Genomic DNA, 18,174 nt, shown 5'->3' on the forward strand with positions numbered 1-18,174 from the left:
GTAAAAAGATTAGCCTAAGAGTTAGTGGTGGGTGGTGACGACTAGCTGTCTTCCCTCTAGTCTTACACTGTTAAATCGGGATGACTAGCGCAGATAGCCCTCGTTTGGCTTTACAAAAATTCAGAACAAACCAAACCGATCAAGAGGTAGACTTGTATAATCAGATCCAAAATAAGTAAAATTGAGGTGTTGACACACAATACGTAGGGGATATTTGTCTGTAAGTACAATAGGTGTGTTTAGATACCTTGATGAAGCAGATGGAAACATGAGTGCTACTGAGAAGAATACAATCATGGAAAGTAGACTTATAGATACACATGCAGACGGTGGTGTGGTTGAGTCATGGTGGACCAGGTTGCTACTCAGGAATGTCTTTTTAAGAAGTTATGCATATTTGACTTTGTGATTTCTTTTATCAGTACATTGATTAAATAAAAAAACAAAGTAAACAATGTCAGCTTTGTATGAACAAATGGAATATGTGTAAAGCACTAAATAGAAGAAAAAATCCTTCTGTACTTTTAATTTAAAACTGTAAATTGAAATTTTACTGATGAGAGATTGTTCCATCTCATTCATTTTTGAAAACCTTGTAGTGAAGGCACTTTTATTTTACAGTGAAATATATATATATATATTTAACTAAGCCACTGACAAAAGGTACTTTACGAGTAGATACATAAATAATAAAATAATGTAGTGACATAGATGTAGAAGGTAAATGCAGATGTGTAGGTGAAGTAAATAAACCTAGATATTTACAGTCGGGCACCACAGGTAAACTTAACATGCACATGAGATACAGTGATGTCAGTAGATTCATGATGTGCTAAAAACATGTAGGTCCAAGAATTCTTGATAAAACTGAAATAGAAACCCTTGAAAGCAGATTGTTCCTGAAGAAGAAAGGTCCACTTTTCAAAAGAGCTTGGGTTATAAGGGTTTCTATTTCAGTGATGTCAGTAAATTAAAACCTACACAGTGCATATATGCAAGTCTAAAAGATGGTATAGTATGTAATATAAACTGTGCATTCTCCATCTACCTGCTGTAGTTATTTTTGTAGGTTTCCTTCAGGTATTTAGTTTTAGAAATTATTTTCAGACAATTAAAACTTGCATAAATATTTTGAATATTTAATTAAAACTATTTTTGTTTGAAAAAACAAACAAAGAAGCAAATAATGCTGAAGTAAGTTCTTATTAAAAAGTAGTACAGATTTACAGGAAATTGCATTTTCTGAGAAATCTTCATTCATTATAAACTACATATACTGTAAAATATATTTATATTTTACAAACTATAAATATTTTATGGTACATTTCTAAACTTGAAAGACTCCTTTCTTGGTGTAATAAATAACTAGAATAAGAAAACTAAATAATAAATTTCTAAAGCTAGTTTATTACTAACATTATGCCACAATTTTTACTTGTAAAAAAACAAAAGAAATTCAATATCATTTCATTTTGCTATAGTACATCCGCCAAAGACTTCAACGGACCACCAAAAGCATTCATGGCCCAGGAGGCTACAGCTCGCACCTGAGGCTCAGTCCTTTTCAAGGAGACCATTCTGCCATATCAATCTCTACTCCTGCTGGTAACAATAATGGTTCCCTTTGCCCATCATCGCGGTCCACAACAGCATTACCTACTAGCACTTCACCTTATCAACTGTTGTATAGTGTCCCCACACATGGTGGGCCTACAGGGACAGTTGGCAAGCCTCACACAGGCCCAATTCCAATTCCTCACATTCCAAAGACTCCCTTTCCCCGCATACTCAGTAGTGTTGAAGGTTTAAATCAAGTAAGTAGATATGTGCTGTTATTCTTTATGTTAAACTTCTAGAACAAAATAACAAATGTAGCAGTTAAACATATAAATGTATATATAGCAAGTTGACTTGGATATGTAGATAAAGCAATTTAACCTAGATATAAATACTAGAGTGCAATTAGATTTACATGTATAGGTAGTCTAACAAGTATGATAAATGATGCACATTCTGCTGTAAAGTTCTTTAAGGAATGTGTAGAAAGTGTTTTCAGATGCAAGTAACTTTCAAACAGTGTAGAAATAAACATTTTTGGTTGTATTGTCTTAAATCTGTATTGTAAATTATAAAGAGCTGATGCTGAATGTGTGTGTGTGTCACTAGCTTTTGTGCATCAATTTTAAGTGTTGTGAAATTACCTAAATTGTGAAAGATATGATGTAATATATAAAACAGTAAATTGCATTACATCTTTCACAGTTTGGGTAATTTCACAACACTTAAAATTGTGAAAGATATGAAACAATAAATTGCATTGTATGGTCTCTATAGAAGTTGTAGAACAAGATAGTATCATGTGTTTTTGTATATTAATTTTAGGTTTGACTTTAATATTTTATTGTTGTAGCTTTAACTTATGGCATGCATGCACACACACACACACACACACATGAATGCATGCATGCACACTAGACTGGTAATAGAGAACTTGCAAAGTTTTTATACACACACTTCAGTATTGATATACTTCATATATTTAGTTAGTGGAAATTCATGAAGTGCTGATACATTAGCTGTCAGTAAAGGAAACAAAAGTTGGACTGATTTTTGTTTATTCTTTTATCTCTACAGTTACATTTATGACCTCACACACACAGTCTCAAACCTAAAGAGACTGAAAGTTAATAATAGTTTCACATGTTCAAATTATAGTTTTAGTAATTCCTCTCTTTTTACATATATTGCATCGTATCAGGAGATAGAAAGATTAGTTCTCAAGGGAATCTCAGGGAATGACGTTGGAGATGTAGAGCTTGAGAGGGTAAGTGAAATTAATATTGTATAAAAATGAGGAAAACATGAAAAAACCAAATTATAACAATATAGTTTGTATTTTTTGGTTTTCAAACTCTTGTATAATTTTACTTATCTATGATAATTATTTTGAATGTTGTTACTTGTATTTTGCCAAATATTCACCTACATATTTTTAAATAATGTGTGATCATATTTTCTACTAATATTAAAGTAGCTGATACATATTTTTGTGTAATGCCTGCATTTAAAGTGAATGTATGGATACTTTTTTATGGTTGTGCTGTGTTATGGTAATGTAATTTAATATAACTGTTGTTGTTGTTTTGTTTTTTTTCATGTGAAGCTCTAATTTGCCTGGATTTTCTGCCCCCCCCCCTCCCCCCCCACTAGCACTGCAGTAAGGCTACTGATTTACAATGCTAAAATGAGGTGTTCGATTTCCTGGGTGGGCTCAGCAGATAGCCCGATGTGGCTTTGTTATAAGAAAAACACCCACCCTGGCTTTTCTGTTGAAATTATAATAAAATTGGTTACTAGATGACTGTTCACAATTTTTATTTTGGCAGAGTAGAATAATGCTATGTAGGGAACACCAAGCATTATATGAGTTTTTTTGAGATTCAGCTTCATGTTTTGTAGGATCTAGATCCTCCTCCAGATGGCCACCGAGCCCCTATTGCTGATCTCTTCAGATCCACTACAGCCATATCCACACGAAATGTGGACACACAAACTCCCTCTGGTAGAGGAGAGAGTTGCCCTAGTAGTGGTGCAACTAGTCGCAGCCAGTCAGTCTCACCAGTTATTCCATTTTTAGGCCAAATGGACAGCTCTCAGCCTGTCAGTAGAGGTTAGTCAAGTGTATGTTTCTCAGTTGTATGTTGTTTACATGTAGAAAACTAAAAGTTGTGGAAAACTGAATGCTGTATTAGTCAGTTTAGGTTTGAAGAAGGCTTTGTGTGCCTAAATGTTATTGAATCTTCTTAATATGTAAAGACTGAACAGTTAAAATGTTGTGAAAAACAAGTTTTTTTGCTAATTTTTAACAGTGTTTTAACTTTTCACTCTGTAAGTGAATCTTATTGATTTGTACAGTTATTATTGAAAATACTGTTAAATATGAATAATATTAATGAAGTTTCTAAAGTGAAAAAAGTTTAAATTCATTTTATGTTAAAAGATATTGTTACATACACACTTATAACCAGTTTATAAATGAGGTAAGATACTTATCACTTAAAAAAACAAATATTTAACTAAAACATGTTTAAACAACATGTAGTCTTTCAAAAGCTTTTCAAAAGAAATGCTGAAGAAATAACATTTATACATAGATAAAAATAAAATGAGTGGTTAGTTACACTGTTTTTGCTGTACCTTTATTCAGATCTTCAGGATCAGTAGTAACATATTTTATGAGTTATACCTGAATAAATATTGGTCTTTTTTTGTGTGCTTTCAGAGAGTAGTACAAGTGCCTCACCTGATCCAGATTACAGTTTTAAATTTGGCACAAGTCCTTGTATTAATAGGTTCTTGGCCAGAGAACCTCCAGATGGGTGTGAAAAAGTAAAAATTGTAGAGGAACGTAGGTAAGTTTTCAGAAATGCATTTTCATCAGAAACACAAGTTGAAGTAAAATTTAGCAGAATGGTTAATGAATTCTATTTCACAGCTTTCTAACATCATTGTACTTATTTTGTTAGTAACATATATGTTAGATATTCTTATCTGGGTTGTCATAAGATTTACTAGTAGTTCTACTGTATACTGTACATGTAAGGTTTTACAAATAAAAGTGTACTATCTTTTGATGTACGAAACAATATAAATTATCGTGTTGCCTAGTAACAAAGGTTTCTAGAAGGTGCAGAAGTATTTATTGTCTTTCATATTTCAAATTTTAAAGTTTTTCTTACACTGATTTTACAATTGATTTATGTCTTAATGATTGTCTTTATATCATAAAGCAAAAATAGATACACCATTTTTTAAAATGATATAAATTTTACCATGGGCATGATAATTAGATAATCATGTGTGAATTCATGAGTTGAGATAATTCGTTGAAAATTAAAATACATTCAACTGCTGGTATTAGTATAATCTGCAGATAAGATAAAATTAGACACAAGAACTTAATTTTGTCTAGTGGTTTTTCAATAACTCAAGGATGGACACGTAGAGGGGACTGGTAAGAACAGTGATAGCCAAAAGTCATTATCAGAGTTAGTAGTCAGTATCTCATTGAAATACATAGAAAAGAAAATTGAGTTCTTTGAAACCAATTTCAGGTCCATGTGATTAGTCGAAGTAAAAGGTGGACATTTGTTTTGTTCAGTGAAACACATTTGCGTATGCAACTAAAATAATTATAAGAAAGCCACCTTAACATATTTGAACCAAAAAGGAATCTGCTACTGATAAAAGTAAGGTAAACACATATATTCTTATGATTTAACTCACTATCAGATCCACAGACTTGAATGGTCTTCATGACGTATCAAAATATCTAAGCAATATAAGCTGAACAGCAGTTGAAGTATGGGAATGAGTAGTCAAGAAATGTTTGTGATCTTAATATAGCAAAAATATATAGTATTGTCAAGGTGGTGTAAGAAGTGAATTTGATCTGTTGCAGAAGTGTATTCATATACATGGTTTTCTTGAGTGAGGAAACATGCTATATTGATATAATAATAAGTTGGTAGCAATGATTTCCAAGCATAACAAAGAGTTTTAAGTTAGAAGGGGTTTAAAGATAAAACACTTTATTATGCTTGTAAATTGTTGTTTGCCAGCTTATTGTGCACATGGTTTCCTTTGGTTCTTGTGACATGTCCTATAATACAGAACATTAATTATTGGTCTGATTCAGTTTGCTTAAGTAGATTTCTTGACCTCAATATTTCAACCTTTCCACAGCTTGTATTTCTTGGATAATTTTGTGTTATAAAACACTCTATGAGGATGTTCCTAATATCTGATTTAAAATCTGATTGGTACACTTGAAACTGTGGATTTGGTATTACAGTAAATGATGAAAACATTTCTTCTTTTACTTTATTTAATAGTATATTTTTTAAGGAAATAGGATAAAAAAGTTAAAATAATCAAATAGTATCATAACCTGCATTATATACTTTATTATTTAAAGGGTCAATGATGTTAAAATGATTACACTTATCTTACATGCATTTGCAAAATATCTTGTATTAACACTGGGTTTGTAACTAATACATAACGATGCTGTACTTTAATACAACTATAATTAAACATGTAATTTAACAAAACCAAACCTGAAATAACTATGCAGTTGAACAAGATAACATGTATTGAATCTAGATAGTTTATAACTCTTCAAAATACCTAAACAAATTTATATTTATATAAATAAATTAGCAGTGGTAACTGTGTAATTAATTCTACATCTAATTATCTGTTTTACTTAAGTATGTGTTGTTTTTTGCAATAAGGGCTTGGTCTCTGTGACCGATCTTGTAACCGTTTTGTGCTTGTTATAGTTCTTGTACTATTACTTCTAAATTATTAAGTATATGTTAATAACATTTGGCATATTATCATTAAACATAATGTTGCTTTCATTTACAAAATATCAAATTTGTTAGTAAGTCTTAAGGTTTATTAAGCAGTGTTTTTTATTAAGGCCTTTTTATTTCTTTTTGCATGTTGCCTATCCAACATGCAATTTTTATTTAAAATTAAAAATACTTTTTTGCTTCAAAATTTTCATATTTCACATGCAAAATCTTTATATTGTCCATGCAGTTTTATCAAACACTTCTTGAGAAAAAATCTATATCTGTTATTTTCACTTGCAAATCTCTTTATGGGTTTAATACAATTAACTGATCTCATAACTATCATACAAAATTAGGAAATAAATTATGTTTGTTTCATTCTAGGATGACAATAGATTATGACACAAAAACATAAATATTTAGACTAAATAGCTTAAATCATTATACATTTATATATATTTATTACTTTTATTATATTGACTTTTCAGCCATGCTTGGCTAACAATACAGAAGTTAAAGTAATGTAATGTATTCTGTATCCAATAATACAAAACTGATCTTTAGCCTTTACAAAGTGACCCTGTCTTGACTCTTTGTTTAGTGGACAACTAATCTTTTGTAATGTACTGTCACATTTCAGTTATTATACATTATATATTATGACTATTAAGAAACAAGTTATCAAACTTATTTTTCTTAAGATATAGAACAGTAAATAAAGAATTTATAATTTAAAAAATAAACAATTATTTCTTCTAGCTATGAGCTTTGTACTCAGGTTGCTGCATGATGTGGATTGCTAAGCCTTTTAAAATTTTACAAATGAAAGATATAAAATGAAATGTACAGTTAAATAACAAAAAAAATCATAAATTACTGTATCGACACCACAGAATTCAACTATAATCTATCAAGCTTAAATTGCTGTATTTGGGTTTAAAAAAATGAACAAAAAACAAATATGAAATTTCAGTGAGACTGAAGACACATCCCTACCTCCTTGAAATTTGGTTTAAAAGAATTAAGTAATCTCCTAACACATTAAAATAGCTGAGAGAAAACCACTAGAATGAGGTTTTTATTTTATTTTCTAGCTTGTCAGTATTGGTAATTTGAGTTTTTAATGTGTATGAAACTATAGACTTAGTATTTTGACATCACAACAAATCTAATTTCAACCAGTGCTGCATTAAAAATACCAAATGATACACAAAAATCAACGTTTTTTAATATTAATTTTTAATTTAAAAAATTGAATAATGTATTATGTTGAATTTTGATTTGTAATTTACAATTTGGTACCAAACTTATTGACATAAATTCATGAAGTTTTAGTTCAATAAAATTTTGAATGCAAGTCAACAAATGAGATAGCCTTTGACCTGTGACACGTATGGAAAGGGTTAATAGAGCATACAAACTTGTATGTCATTATAACAGATTTAGATTTTAGTTTCCTTATTTTCTCTTGCCTTTGTGTGTATCTTTCACTGTTTATGTATATTCTGTTTAATTCAACACTGTGATTTACTATTGTTTTTGTCTTTATTCTACAACAGGCTTAGACCTTGTTTCAATTGAATGCAATTCCTCTGTAACAGTTTTGTAGATTGTAATATCCAATTTCCACACGTGTAACAAAATACACTAGTTTTCCACATTATTCATCTTGAAGATTTTTTTAAAACAGTATAAATCAACAAGGTTTAATTTTTAATTATAATACTGCTATAAATGATTTTTTTTTAATTGACATCTGACAATTAACTATTGCAAAAATTGTAACACAAGCACTGAAGTATAAGTGAAGTAACACCACCCTGTGTTTACTAACTGTTAACTAGATTTACTCATTTTTGCTCGTGGTGGCAATATTAAATATTTAACTGTTCAAACTTAGCTATTTTGTTTCATATTGAGTTTTCACCAATATATTGCCAAGAAATCTGACCCTATAGTGAGTTAAAAAGAATAAAGATAAAATGATAAACAGTTAAGTACATGCAACTGACTTTGTTGTACCAAATATGTACAATATAAAATCAAGAGTCATAAGTAATTGTGCAGTAAAGCTGCCAGTAAGGAAATTTATCAATATACATGGAAGGTGCACTTACTCCTTATCTGATATCAGACACTTGATGGTAAAATGTTGAAGTTGGGGCTTTAGTTTGTAGAAGCACTTATGATGAAAACATGTAGTAATTAAAACATGAATATTTTAGTATAATGAAAGATAAAAGAGATTTAAAATGGCTCTTTGTAATGAAAAATTTGTTTATTAAAAACATAAAGTTGGAGAGCAAGTATGTGACTTTCAGACTTTTCTTAAACATTATCTGTAGAGACAGTTAATTTATACACAACAGGTTTTACACAGGTCTGATCAACTTAAATTTTAGCTGGATTGTTGAAAACTTCTTGACATTGGGCAAAATCGGTTTTGTCATGGAATATAAAAAAACTTTTAAACTCCTTAAATTTGTCAAAAATATTTTGAATAACATCAGAGGAGTATTAAATAATTCTAAAGTTCTAACACTACTCAAAGTTATATTATTTACCTATGTTTAAAAACTTTGGGAAAAACATTGCTAACTAACAGTAGGTAGTGTCAGTTATCAACCATAATACTTTGAATTTTATTGGTATATCGATGATATGGAGCATGAATGAACTCTCTGCTATTAAAACTGAGTTAGAATTCAATTTCATCATAAATGGTTTATATGTGGACCAATGTATGGTAATTATATGAAATAGTTATGTCAATTACACTTTGAAAATTAAAAGAATGTCCTGCATAAACCTTTCAGAATTGTAATGGCCTGGTGCACTTTTTAAGACTTGTGCAGAGTGGTTTGACATGCATGAGGAACCCTTTAATCATCTGTTCTGGGCTGCTGAAATGGCAGATTTTAAATCAGTAAATATTACTTTGCTGATTAGTTAATACAGTTTTTAAATCGAGGGTGCAGGTTTTATATTAATGAAAAAATATTAGTTTCAAAATAATAAGTATTTAACTTCAAGGACTAAAGGTCTAACGTAAGATGTTTTGAAGAAATATTATTTTTTTATTATTATTATAGTTTCCATTACCAGCGAAATAAAATTAACCATGGCTTATTGATGTGTGTTTTGTTATTAATACATAAATCTTACTACATAGTTGAAAAGTAACTTGTAAATGTGGAAGATTTAACTTCTCTCATTGATACTTTAAGAAACAACTTGATATACTTATTAAGTGTAGAAGCCTTGCAGTTTATAGTAGTTTATGAATAGTTCAATATTCAGTAACCTTTTTCTCTTTTGACTGCTTTTTCAGGAATACATCAAGTTTTGTGGAATCCCAGGGGTATAGACCCATCAAACCTAGTGAGAAATTTGTTCTTTTGCCCAGCCAAAGTTCTGCATTTTATCCACTGTACAAGAATTATGTATCACCTTCAACATCAGACAGTGCTCTGCAGCAGTTGGCCTCATCTTCTCACTCACTGGCTGAGGAGAAGCAGCAATGACCTATCTGAGACTCCTCATGTATTCTACCGTTTCCACACTACTACTTTGTTTTCTTCTTCTGGTGAAACCTGTAATCTTTGTTATGGTTGGCTTTTGAGAAGCCTTAATTTAAACAAATATTCAGTGGTTGATGTGCGTAGTCACAATTTGGGACGAAGGTGTTTCTCCATCTTGCCACCATCAGTTCTTCCTTTGTAGTCATCTGCAGATACAAATAATGGCTGTGAAATGTCCTTTAACAATTCACTGTTCACCCCCTGTTTTTATGGTGACCACATTCTCTTCAGCTTGTGACTGTGATGTTTAAACAACCAAATAAGTTACTGTTATTTTTAACTTTAAGATAAAGGAAAATTGAATCTGTACAACCTTGAGGGTCGTGGATTTTTATTCAAGTTGACAGTCTGTACATTTTGTTATAAATAGTGCCACACTTATACAAGAAAGTTGTATTTATGGTATATTTTACTTTCTCTAAAACCACAAGAGTGAAACACTAAACTTTGAGTTTTTTCACATATTACCTTACTGCCTGCATATGTTGATAACATTAGGCAATCAGTGACTTCAGTTCAGTTAGGAATGACTTTGCATGATTTGTTTAACTCATTGGATTTTAAAGCATTCATATGATAGAAATTTGTTCTGAAAATACTTGAAGTTTTATTTACATTAATATCGGATTTCTATCAGTATGAACTATCATGTTCTGGATTTTTTTTCTGTCCTAAGTGTATATTTCTACATAAGCATAAGATTTAGAGTGAGAATTGTTACTCTAGTTAAGAAAAAAAATACAAATGTTGTTATACATAAGTTTGCAAATATAAGAAAACTAATTGAACATTCTAATTTGAAAAGTATAACAACTTAGAAAAGATAGCATTGATCAAATAAATACAAAATATTGTGTGCATTGTGTGTTATCTACTCTTGTTAAGGCCTAATCCTATGTTTACATATTCTGTCTTGACCACCACATTTTTTATATCGCACATCTTCACCAATTGTGTTATAGAATGTATGACGTAACACTTAATATCTGTGTGTATGAAATGTATATCGAACTTAAAGAAGAAAACAAAAAATCTGTATAATATAGTGTAATACATATCTCTACAAAGAAAAAAGATGTATGTTGATGAACATCCACATACACAAATATATATATATATTATATATAAAGTTATCTCAGGTTTAGCTACTGTCATTAGGTCAGCATTTACACACACATTTTTTAGCAGTTTGTTTATCTTGAACTTGCAATTTGGTGAATTGTTTGACAACACTGTATCCAAACTCTTAAAAGGTGCAGTAGTTTAAAAGATGTTTTTGATAGCACAATTATATTCCTTTTGTTATGATTTTATGTATCTTTAGAGAGAGAAAAAAAATCTGGTTTGTAAAATGTTTTTTGTTTTTTTTCAAGTTTTGAATTACTGGCTTTCATGCATAACAGCTTATATTGAAAACCACATCAGTCTAATGAATGGAAAGAAATTTTCGACTCATTACATCCCTAACTTATTCTGTTAAATCTCTTCTTACTTAGCTCCTCAACAAAAATAGTACAAATTCTCTTAATGTTTTTTTTTTAATATTTTCAAATATACTAATTTCGTACTTCATGTATAAACTCTTGTTGATTGCTTGTGATGATTGTTTTTGTTGTTGTAAGACTGCTTCAAACAGGTCTTTTTTCTCTTTCATGTGATCACAGATTATCTTTCCAACTTATTCATGCCAGGTCAGGAAACATCTCAAGATTAGAGGTAACAATGAGGCAGTATTGGAGGCTCTAATAGTAATAGTTGATTTTTTTTTTCCAGTTGTTTCATTGGGATTTTTTATTTTTTCATACAATATGTTAGTGATTAATGTTTTATATTTGATGAAAAGAGATCAGTTCCAACTGAGTAGGAAAAAAGTTAGTAAATAAACATTTTCCTTCTTTTGTCATGGCATATCACTTGACGATAGATATGTCAGTCTGTATTGGTGTTATTATCTTTACCTTTACTATGGTATTCAACGACTCAGTGTATAACTTTACACATTTTACCACAAGATACCAAATTACATAAATTATCGTTGTGCTTCAATAAACAAAGGTTTCTATTTGTGTAAATTTACAAGTTAATATGCTGTCGTATTTTCACTTGATGGAATCGATGATTTCGAGTCATATTTGCTGTCACTGTAATGACTGAGTGAAGTAAATCTGAAAATTGAAAGATGTGATCTGTAGTGTGACGACAGGTTAGTGATAAAAACAGGGGTTAAAATACATGCCTTAAAAACATAAAAAAATGATACTGTTCAAACACCTTGCCATATGAGTCATTGAGAATTGTTAGAATTAATTATCTATCACTTGAGTCAAGGAGTAGGTTAAAACCACATGTTTCTTAAGTAATCTTATTATGGTTCTAAGTTTACATATTTGACTGTTTACTATGTATGAAGAACACAAATGTAAGTAACTCTAAATTAAATTGGAAAGTAATATGTTAGAGATAACATAATTAAAAAAATACAAAGAATTTGTTTATTTTAAAATATCAGTACCAATAATATTATAAATTCTGTTAATTGTATATGCAGTTAGTTCTTTTTCCTCATTTTAAGTCTAACAAGAATGTTACACACTAATTAAAAAGTGGGACAGCACAAAACCCTCATAAATATTTGATGAAATGAAAAACGTTTTGAGAAAAGTATAGTATTTTATCATGTAGGTAGTGTCAGGAAGAAATTGTGATGATTAGTAAACATGACAGTGCAGTTATTGCACTGTATAAATGAGTTCTGCTCACAGAAAACCATTAAAGTTTTATATTTAATAAATTCTGTTATTTCTGATAATATTCATCCATTATGCTCTTAATAAGTTGGTGCCATAAACTAACTATATGATAATTCACAACTATACATCTCAAATTAACAAATATTAATGCAATAGTAAGAAAGAAATATTTTTTGTTTGCCAAGAAATTTAGTTGTTAAAGAAAATGAGATGTGAAAATTGTCAAAATTGGTTCTACAGGGGGAAAATTTGTCTGAAATTTCAGGCATTTTATTAGAAATTCTAAATGTTTGTTGCCAAGTGTTAAAGAGAAGTGATGTATGATTTAATAGTAGCAAGAAATTTAGCCTGTTATTTAATTAAAAACAGTTAAGGTATTTAAAGCTCTTTCATAGATGTTATGTTTCAAGTTGTTTTCTTTTATCAAAGTGTCACATTACAAATGCTAATGATGTCCACAAAAATTAAACTTTTGACTTCTTTAAAAATGAAAAGTTAGATTCTACTGAAACTGTTTATATCCATGTCATACCTTTCACAAATGGTAGATTATCCACAAATAACTAATGACAACAACATTGTTTATATAAATATTTCAGTATTGAGATTAGAATACAAATTAATATATCTAGCACACAGATTTCAACTTGATTTGTTTTTTCAAGCCAGATTAAGTCATTTATCCTAATTTTCAGTACTAAGTCAGTTAAGGCTTTTCTCTTTGACATTTCTGTTTGTATTACACATAGTGTGCATGTTTGAAATTCCCAACAAATTTTAAAGGTATTTATAGTAATCAACATAAATATATTTTCTTTAGTGTGGGAGGTCTAGTTTAGAAACTTGCACCTAAACAGCAGATTTGTGCCCAAAGTGTTTTATTCACAGTACTTTAGCCCCTGTTTAACGAAACTGATATCTTTTTGAGAAACCTGCAGACACGTTTACGAGTTACTGATTTACTAAGGTATTGTGCAACTACCAGATAATTGTCAATTATGGACGATTTGTGTCAAAGATATTAAGTGTATGTACAAGTCAGAATCTTGAAGTGTTATGTTAAAGTTTTTATTTTGATCTCTATTTTAGATCGTACATACCTTTAACATCGTGCTTTTAATGTAACACATGATTGTAGACTCCAAACTCAACACAAAACCGCTCCACCTCAGTTATGAATCACTTATGAAATTGTTACTGTCAGTGCCAATAGAATAGATGCTGTCGGCAGGGGGAACAAAGTGAATTGTTAATATTAAAGCTATTGACTCAGGGCATGTGAGGTGAAACAAAATATATTTTGTAAAGGTACCATACTTACATGGTTTCTTTAATGTAAGTAGTGCAAGGACATGGACAATAGTGTATTTTGGTGTGTGTGTGATACATACTGACTTGTTTGATTTCTGAAGTTAATTGCTGCTTCAGTGTTCCTCCTGTCATGGTTGTGTCTGAAAAACCATCTTTTACCACCTTAAGTTGTACAGGGAATAAAACATGTAATTTTTACGTACTGGAGGAATGCCTTCAGAACCTGTAACAGAAAAGTTTATTTTTCCATCTTAGGTGACAGTGCACCATGATTTGAGTGACCTTACGAATATGTACATAGTTCTATATGATGGAATGCATGTGTAAAAACTTTGGTCAATGAGTACAAACTTCGGTGTTAATGGCATGTGGATGACATCGGCCCCTGCTTCCATTACTTAACGCACACACCTTACATGATGACTGAAAGCATGCCAAACTCCAGAGAATATGCTACCCTAAGTTATCTGCTATTTATAATAAAGGTCAGTCATGTATTGAACCTCTAAATGTATTATCACAAACAGCAAGTCTGAGAGCTTGCAAGTACAGACTGTTCCCTCCTTCATTTAAGTGTAGCAGAAAACCTAGGGTATAAAATAATTATAGTCACCGTGTCTTGCTGGCTATGTTTTTGTTTTTTGCTACTACTTAAGAACAAGTTAAAATTATGTTAAAGTGTTCATGTTTCAGTTAGTTATTTTATAGCTCTTCTATTTATAGATTTGTGTTTCTTATTTTTCAGAACAATGTTTTTCAAGTGACATGAATTGAATATTAAAAGGAACTTTTTTTAAAATTCATACAAGTTTCAAACGATTTTATATAGTGAAACTATTATTATATTCACAATATTTCACCAGGTTTACCTGATGTTACCAGGCAAGATACAAGAGCTTGTACCTTGCCTTAATGATGCCAGGTAAACCTGGTGAAAAGTTGAAATAAAAGAATAGTTTTAATTGTGTACAATCAATAAAAACTTGTGTAAATGTTTTTCAAGGTTTTATTTTGTGAGTTAAGAAGCAAGAAAATTTGTATTTATTGTTGTTGTTTTTTTATAGATATCTTGCTATTAAATATGTAGTCTTTAAAATTACAGTTTGAGGTGTGATTAAGTTTATTATTGCATAGACATATGTCACTTAGATATGTTGGTAAATATTAAGAATGTTTCATTTTTTTCTGTAGGAATTTTTGTAGTTAATTAATAAACTGTTAATTGTCATTTAGGTTTTCTGCTCGTTCATTGTTAGTAGTGTATTTAGCTTTGTCTGTATGTAGTGATAACCAGTCATATTGTGAGCTGTACAGATAAGGTACAAATTTTCATATATATATATATATATGCCTTAGAAAGAAAACATAATATCTTTCTTTTCTTGTAAGCACTATTCTGTTTCTCATGTATCCTTTAAAATTGATTTAGCTGCTATATCTAGACACACTTTCCTCCTTGGATTGTATGGTATAAAATTTAATATAATTTTTTAAATATGCACTTTGAACGAAAGACCATTGAGCCTTAAAATCACTGTGAGCTATGCTGTGAGACTAAGACAATGTTAGAATTCAAATGCAACTTCTTTATCTTCAGGAACCAAGGACTGGAGTTAATACAACCACAAAATTTTCAAGTGAACATATTTTAGCATACCATAAAATCAGTAATTACTACCAAAATGCTAAAATGCATAATAAAATTAAATTTTGAAAAATTCAGTCTGATACTTTTGTTTTTTATAAAATTACTAGACAAAATTAGGGTTATGAAAGTAGGGTATTCCAAATACCAGAAAGAAAGGTGTAAAAGTAAAGACAAGTTAAATATATAGCATAATTAGATTTCAAAGATAGCGTTTTGATATAGAATTCAATGTTAGGACCATGAAAGGATTACCAGAATAAGATTTCCATGTATAAACACACTTGTATACCGTCCTTTTCTGGAACATTGTCAGTGTAGAAGCCTTTGTTTTTAGTTTTAGTGCATGAATCTCTAATGTGTTTGGTCACAAAGAAAGTTGCATTGTGAGAGTTACTTACAATGAAAAATGTTTTCTGTGTATGTCAAAATGACTAATGAATTCGATTCAAGATGGAATTAAAGTGATTCTGTGTAGTTCGTGTTTTGTTGTTGTTGTATTTGTGGAACAGTTTCTTTTTGCTTAAGCTTAAGAAATATTTTGATAGTTCTTTGAAACCAAATCCTGTTAGAACTCAGTGTTTCCTGCCATAAATAATTACCCCGGTGAATAAAAAGAGAAAAAGAAATGAGAACTGTTTTGGGAAATCCTGTAAATGCCAATCATTGGGAGGTATGAACAATCTCCTGTTTATTTGTCATAAAATGGAATAGTCCATTTTATACTACTAAAATGAGGAATACAGTTTTACATCAATATTAAAATAAAAATGCTCATCTACAAAAATGTGAAAAAGAGAACTGTATACAAAGGCCACCCAATTTTAAATATTCTTTGTACTTTAAAGGAGCATGAACTATTATTCCTATCCGAATTACGAATGTTACTAGAATTAAAACGTGGTTTATTAATGATAAAGAAATAAAGTGTATTTATAGTGATTATTGTGTTTGTTGAACTTCCAAAGTTAAGGTTTGATGCTGTTTTATTTCCATTTCTTAGTTTGGGCTTCACATTCCTGATTTCATATTTTCCCATATTATCCAGTTCGTCTATTATAATTTAACAATTATCGATTTTTTTTGTTTGTGCTTTTTTTTTCCCAAATAGTATTAATTAATGTGTATGAAATATGAGAACTTGTCCATGTATTAATCCAATTTGTTCTGATCTTATGCATTTAGTCTTTTTTTTTCTCTGTATGAATGTTGCATATTTATAGTACTATTTGAAAAACAATGTCACATAAGTTATAGCAAATACTAGTAGGACTAGTATATACTGATTGATACTCATGAAGGGTGAACTGTATGTGTGAAATATGGTAGCTTGAAAAACGATTGATAAGCCTGCTACGTTTTCTAAAGTGTCTGTTGTGTTATTTTTGTAACACCTTTAACCTATTATTAGTTCTTTTTCTGAGTTGTATATGTATTGTAGTTATATTTCACTGCAATATTTTGGTTGTTGCATATATTATGACCTGTATTACCAGTTGTTTTTTGTTGTGATAATTATTCCTTGTCATTTTTGTGTCAGAAAATTAAAATGTTAGTAGCTTCTTGTCTTCATTTTTTTTTTTCCAGCTAGTATTATACATAACTCCTTAAAAGGATATTTTTTTTTGGTAGATATTAAGTACTGTTAGTTTATGTATTCCTTTCTTGCTACATAAAACTTATTTCAGTCATCAAGTTTCTGTCTGTAAAGCCTGTTTTCAATGCTACCAAAAGCATATACTTGCACAGAACAGTAACATAACCACAATGTAAACAGTTATGTTCATTTTAGGTTATTAAAACAAAAAATTGAAGCTGAAATTTTAAAAATAGAAAATCAATTTCGTAAGACAAAGAAGACCTATTTCAAAGTAGTATATATCGAAAAATCTTACAACTAACCAGGTGTTGCAAAAATTAACTGATTATTTGTGTTTTAGTAAAAGTGGATTTTAATGTAATTTTTTTACCTTTGTCATTTACAACCGATTTATGTTTAACATGTTAATATATATTATCCAAATCACAGAAGCATTAAACTAATTGCAAACTATTTGAGTAATATGTCATAAGTATTACATTAGAAGTTTAAAGAAAGCTAGATATTACTGTATTATTTAAAATATATTTTCCACTCTGCAGTTAAATGTTTTGACTTCATAACGTTACTACTGGTCATGTATAAAATATTAAAGTAATGATTTTTTTCAAAATGCAAGTTTTTCTTTTCATATTAATTTGAAAAAATGAGACTAGCCGCTTGTATTTTTAATTTAAATTGAAGTTCAATTATATTTACAGATAATTTAAGGGCAAAAGGGACCTGTTTATTCATCTAGGCCATCCCATCTACTGTATTAAAGTGAAAACAAAAGGGAATCCTCAATATCTGTGGTACTTAATTCTTTGGGGCGGGATTAGAGTAAATTAATCTACGAGACCTCTATTATTTTTACTAGCTATATTTTTGTGCGCTACCAATACCCATTATGGAGCGTGAGTATACCTGGTGGAATTTTATTACT

At 29.9% G+C, this 18,174-nt stretch overlaps 1 protein-coding gene across 6 annotated transcripts in view; it reads left to right on the plus strand.

Annotated features, from left to right (window-relative positions):
* LOC143233971 (protein FAM117B-like) overlaps positions 1-17,344 on the plus strand; it is a 151,039-nt gene extending 133,695 nt beyond the window's left edge. For 5 of the 6 annotated variants that reach the window (XM_076470917.1, XM_076470915.1, XM_076470916.1 and 2 more), the window contains exons 4-8: positions 1,482-1,814; positions 2,759-2,824; positions 3,460-3,670; positions 4,283-4,412; positions 9,694-17,344. In XM_076470917.1, coding sequence (XP_076327032.1) covers positions 1,482-1,814; positions 2,759-2,824; positions 3,460-3,670; positions 4,283-4,412; positions 9,694-9,886 — 933 coding nt within the window. In that variant the 3' untranslated portion in view covers positions 9,887-17,344. The remainder of the gene's footprint in view (positions 1-1,481; positions 1,815-2,758; positions 2,825-3,459; positions 3,671-4,282; positions 4,413-9,693) is intronic. The other variant, XR_013018452.1, reaches the window with a different exon arrangement.
* Positions 17,345-18,174: the final 830 nt, after the last annotated feature.

This window comes from Tachypleus tridentatus, chromosome 12 (assembly GCF_004210375.1).
Source record: "Tachypleus tridentatus isolate NWPU-2018 chromosome 12, ASM421037v1, whole genome shotgun sequence".
Classification (NCBI taxonomy): Eukaryota; Metazoa; Arthropoda; class Merostomata; order Xiphosura; family Limulidae; genus Tachypleus; species Tachypleus tridentatus.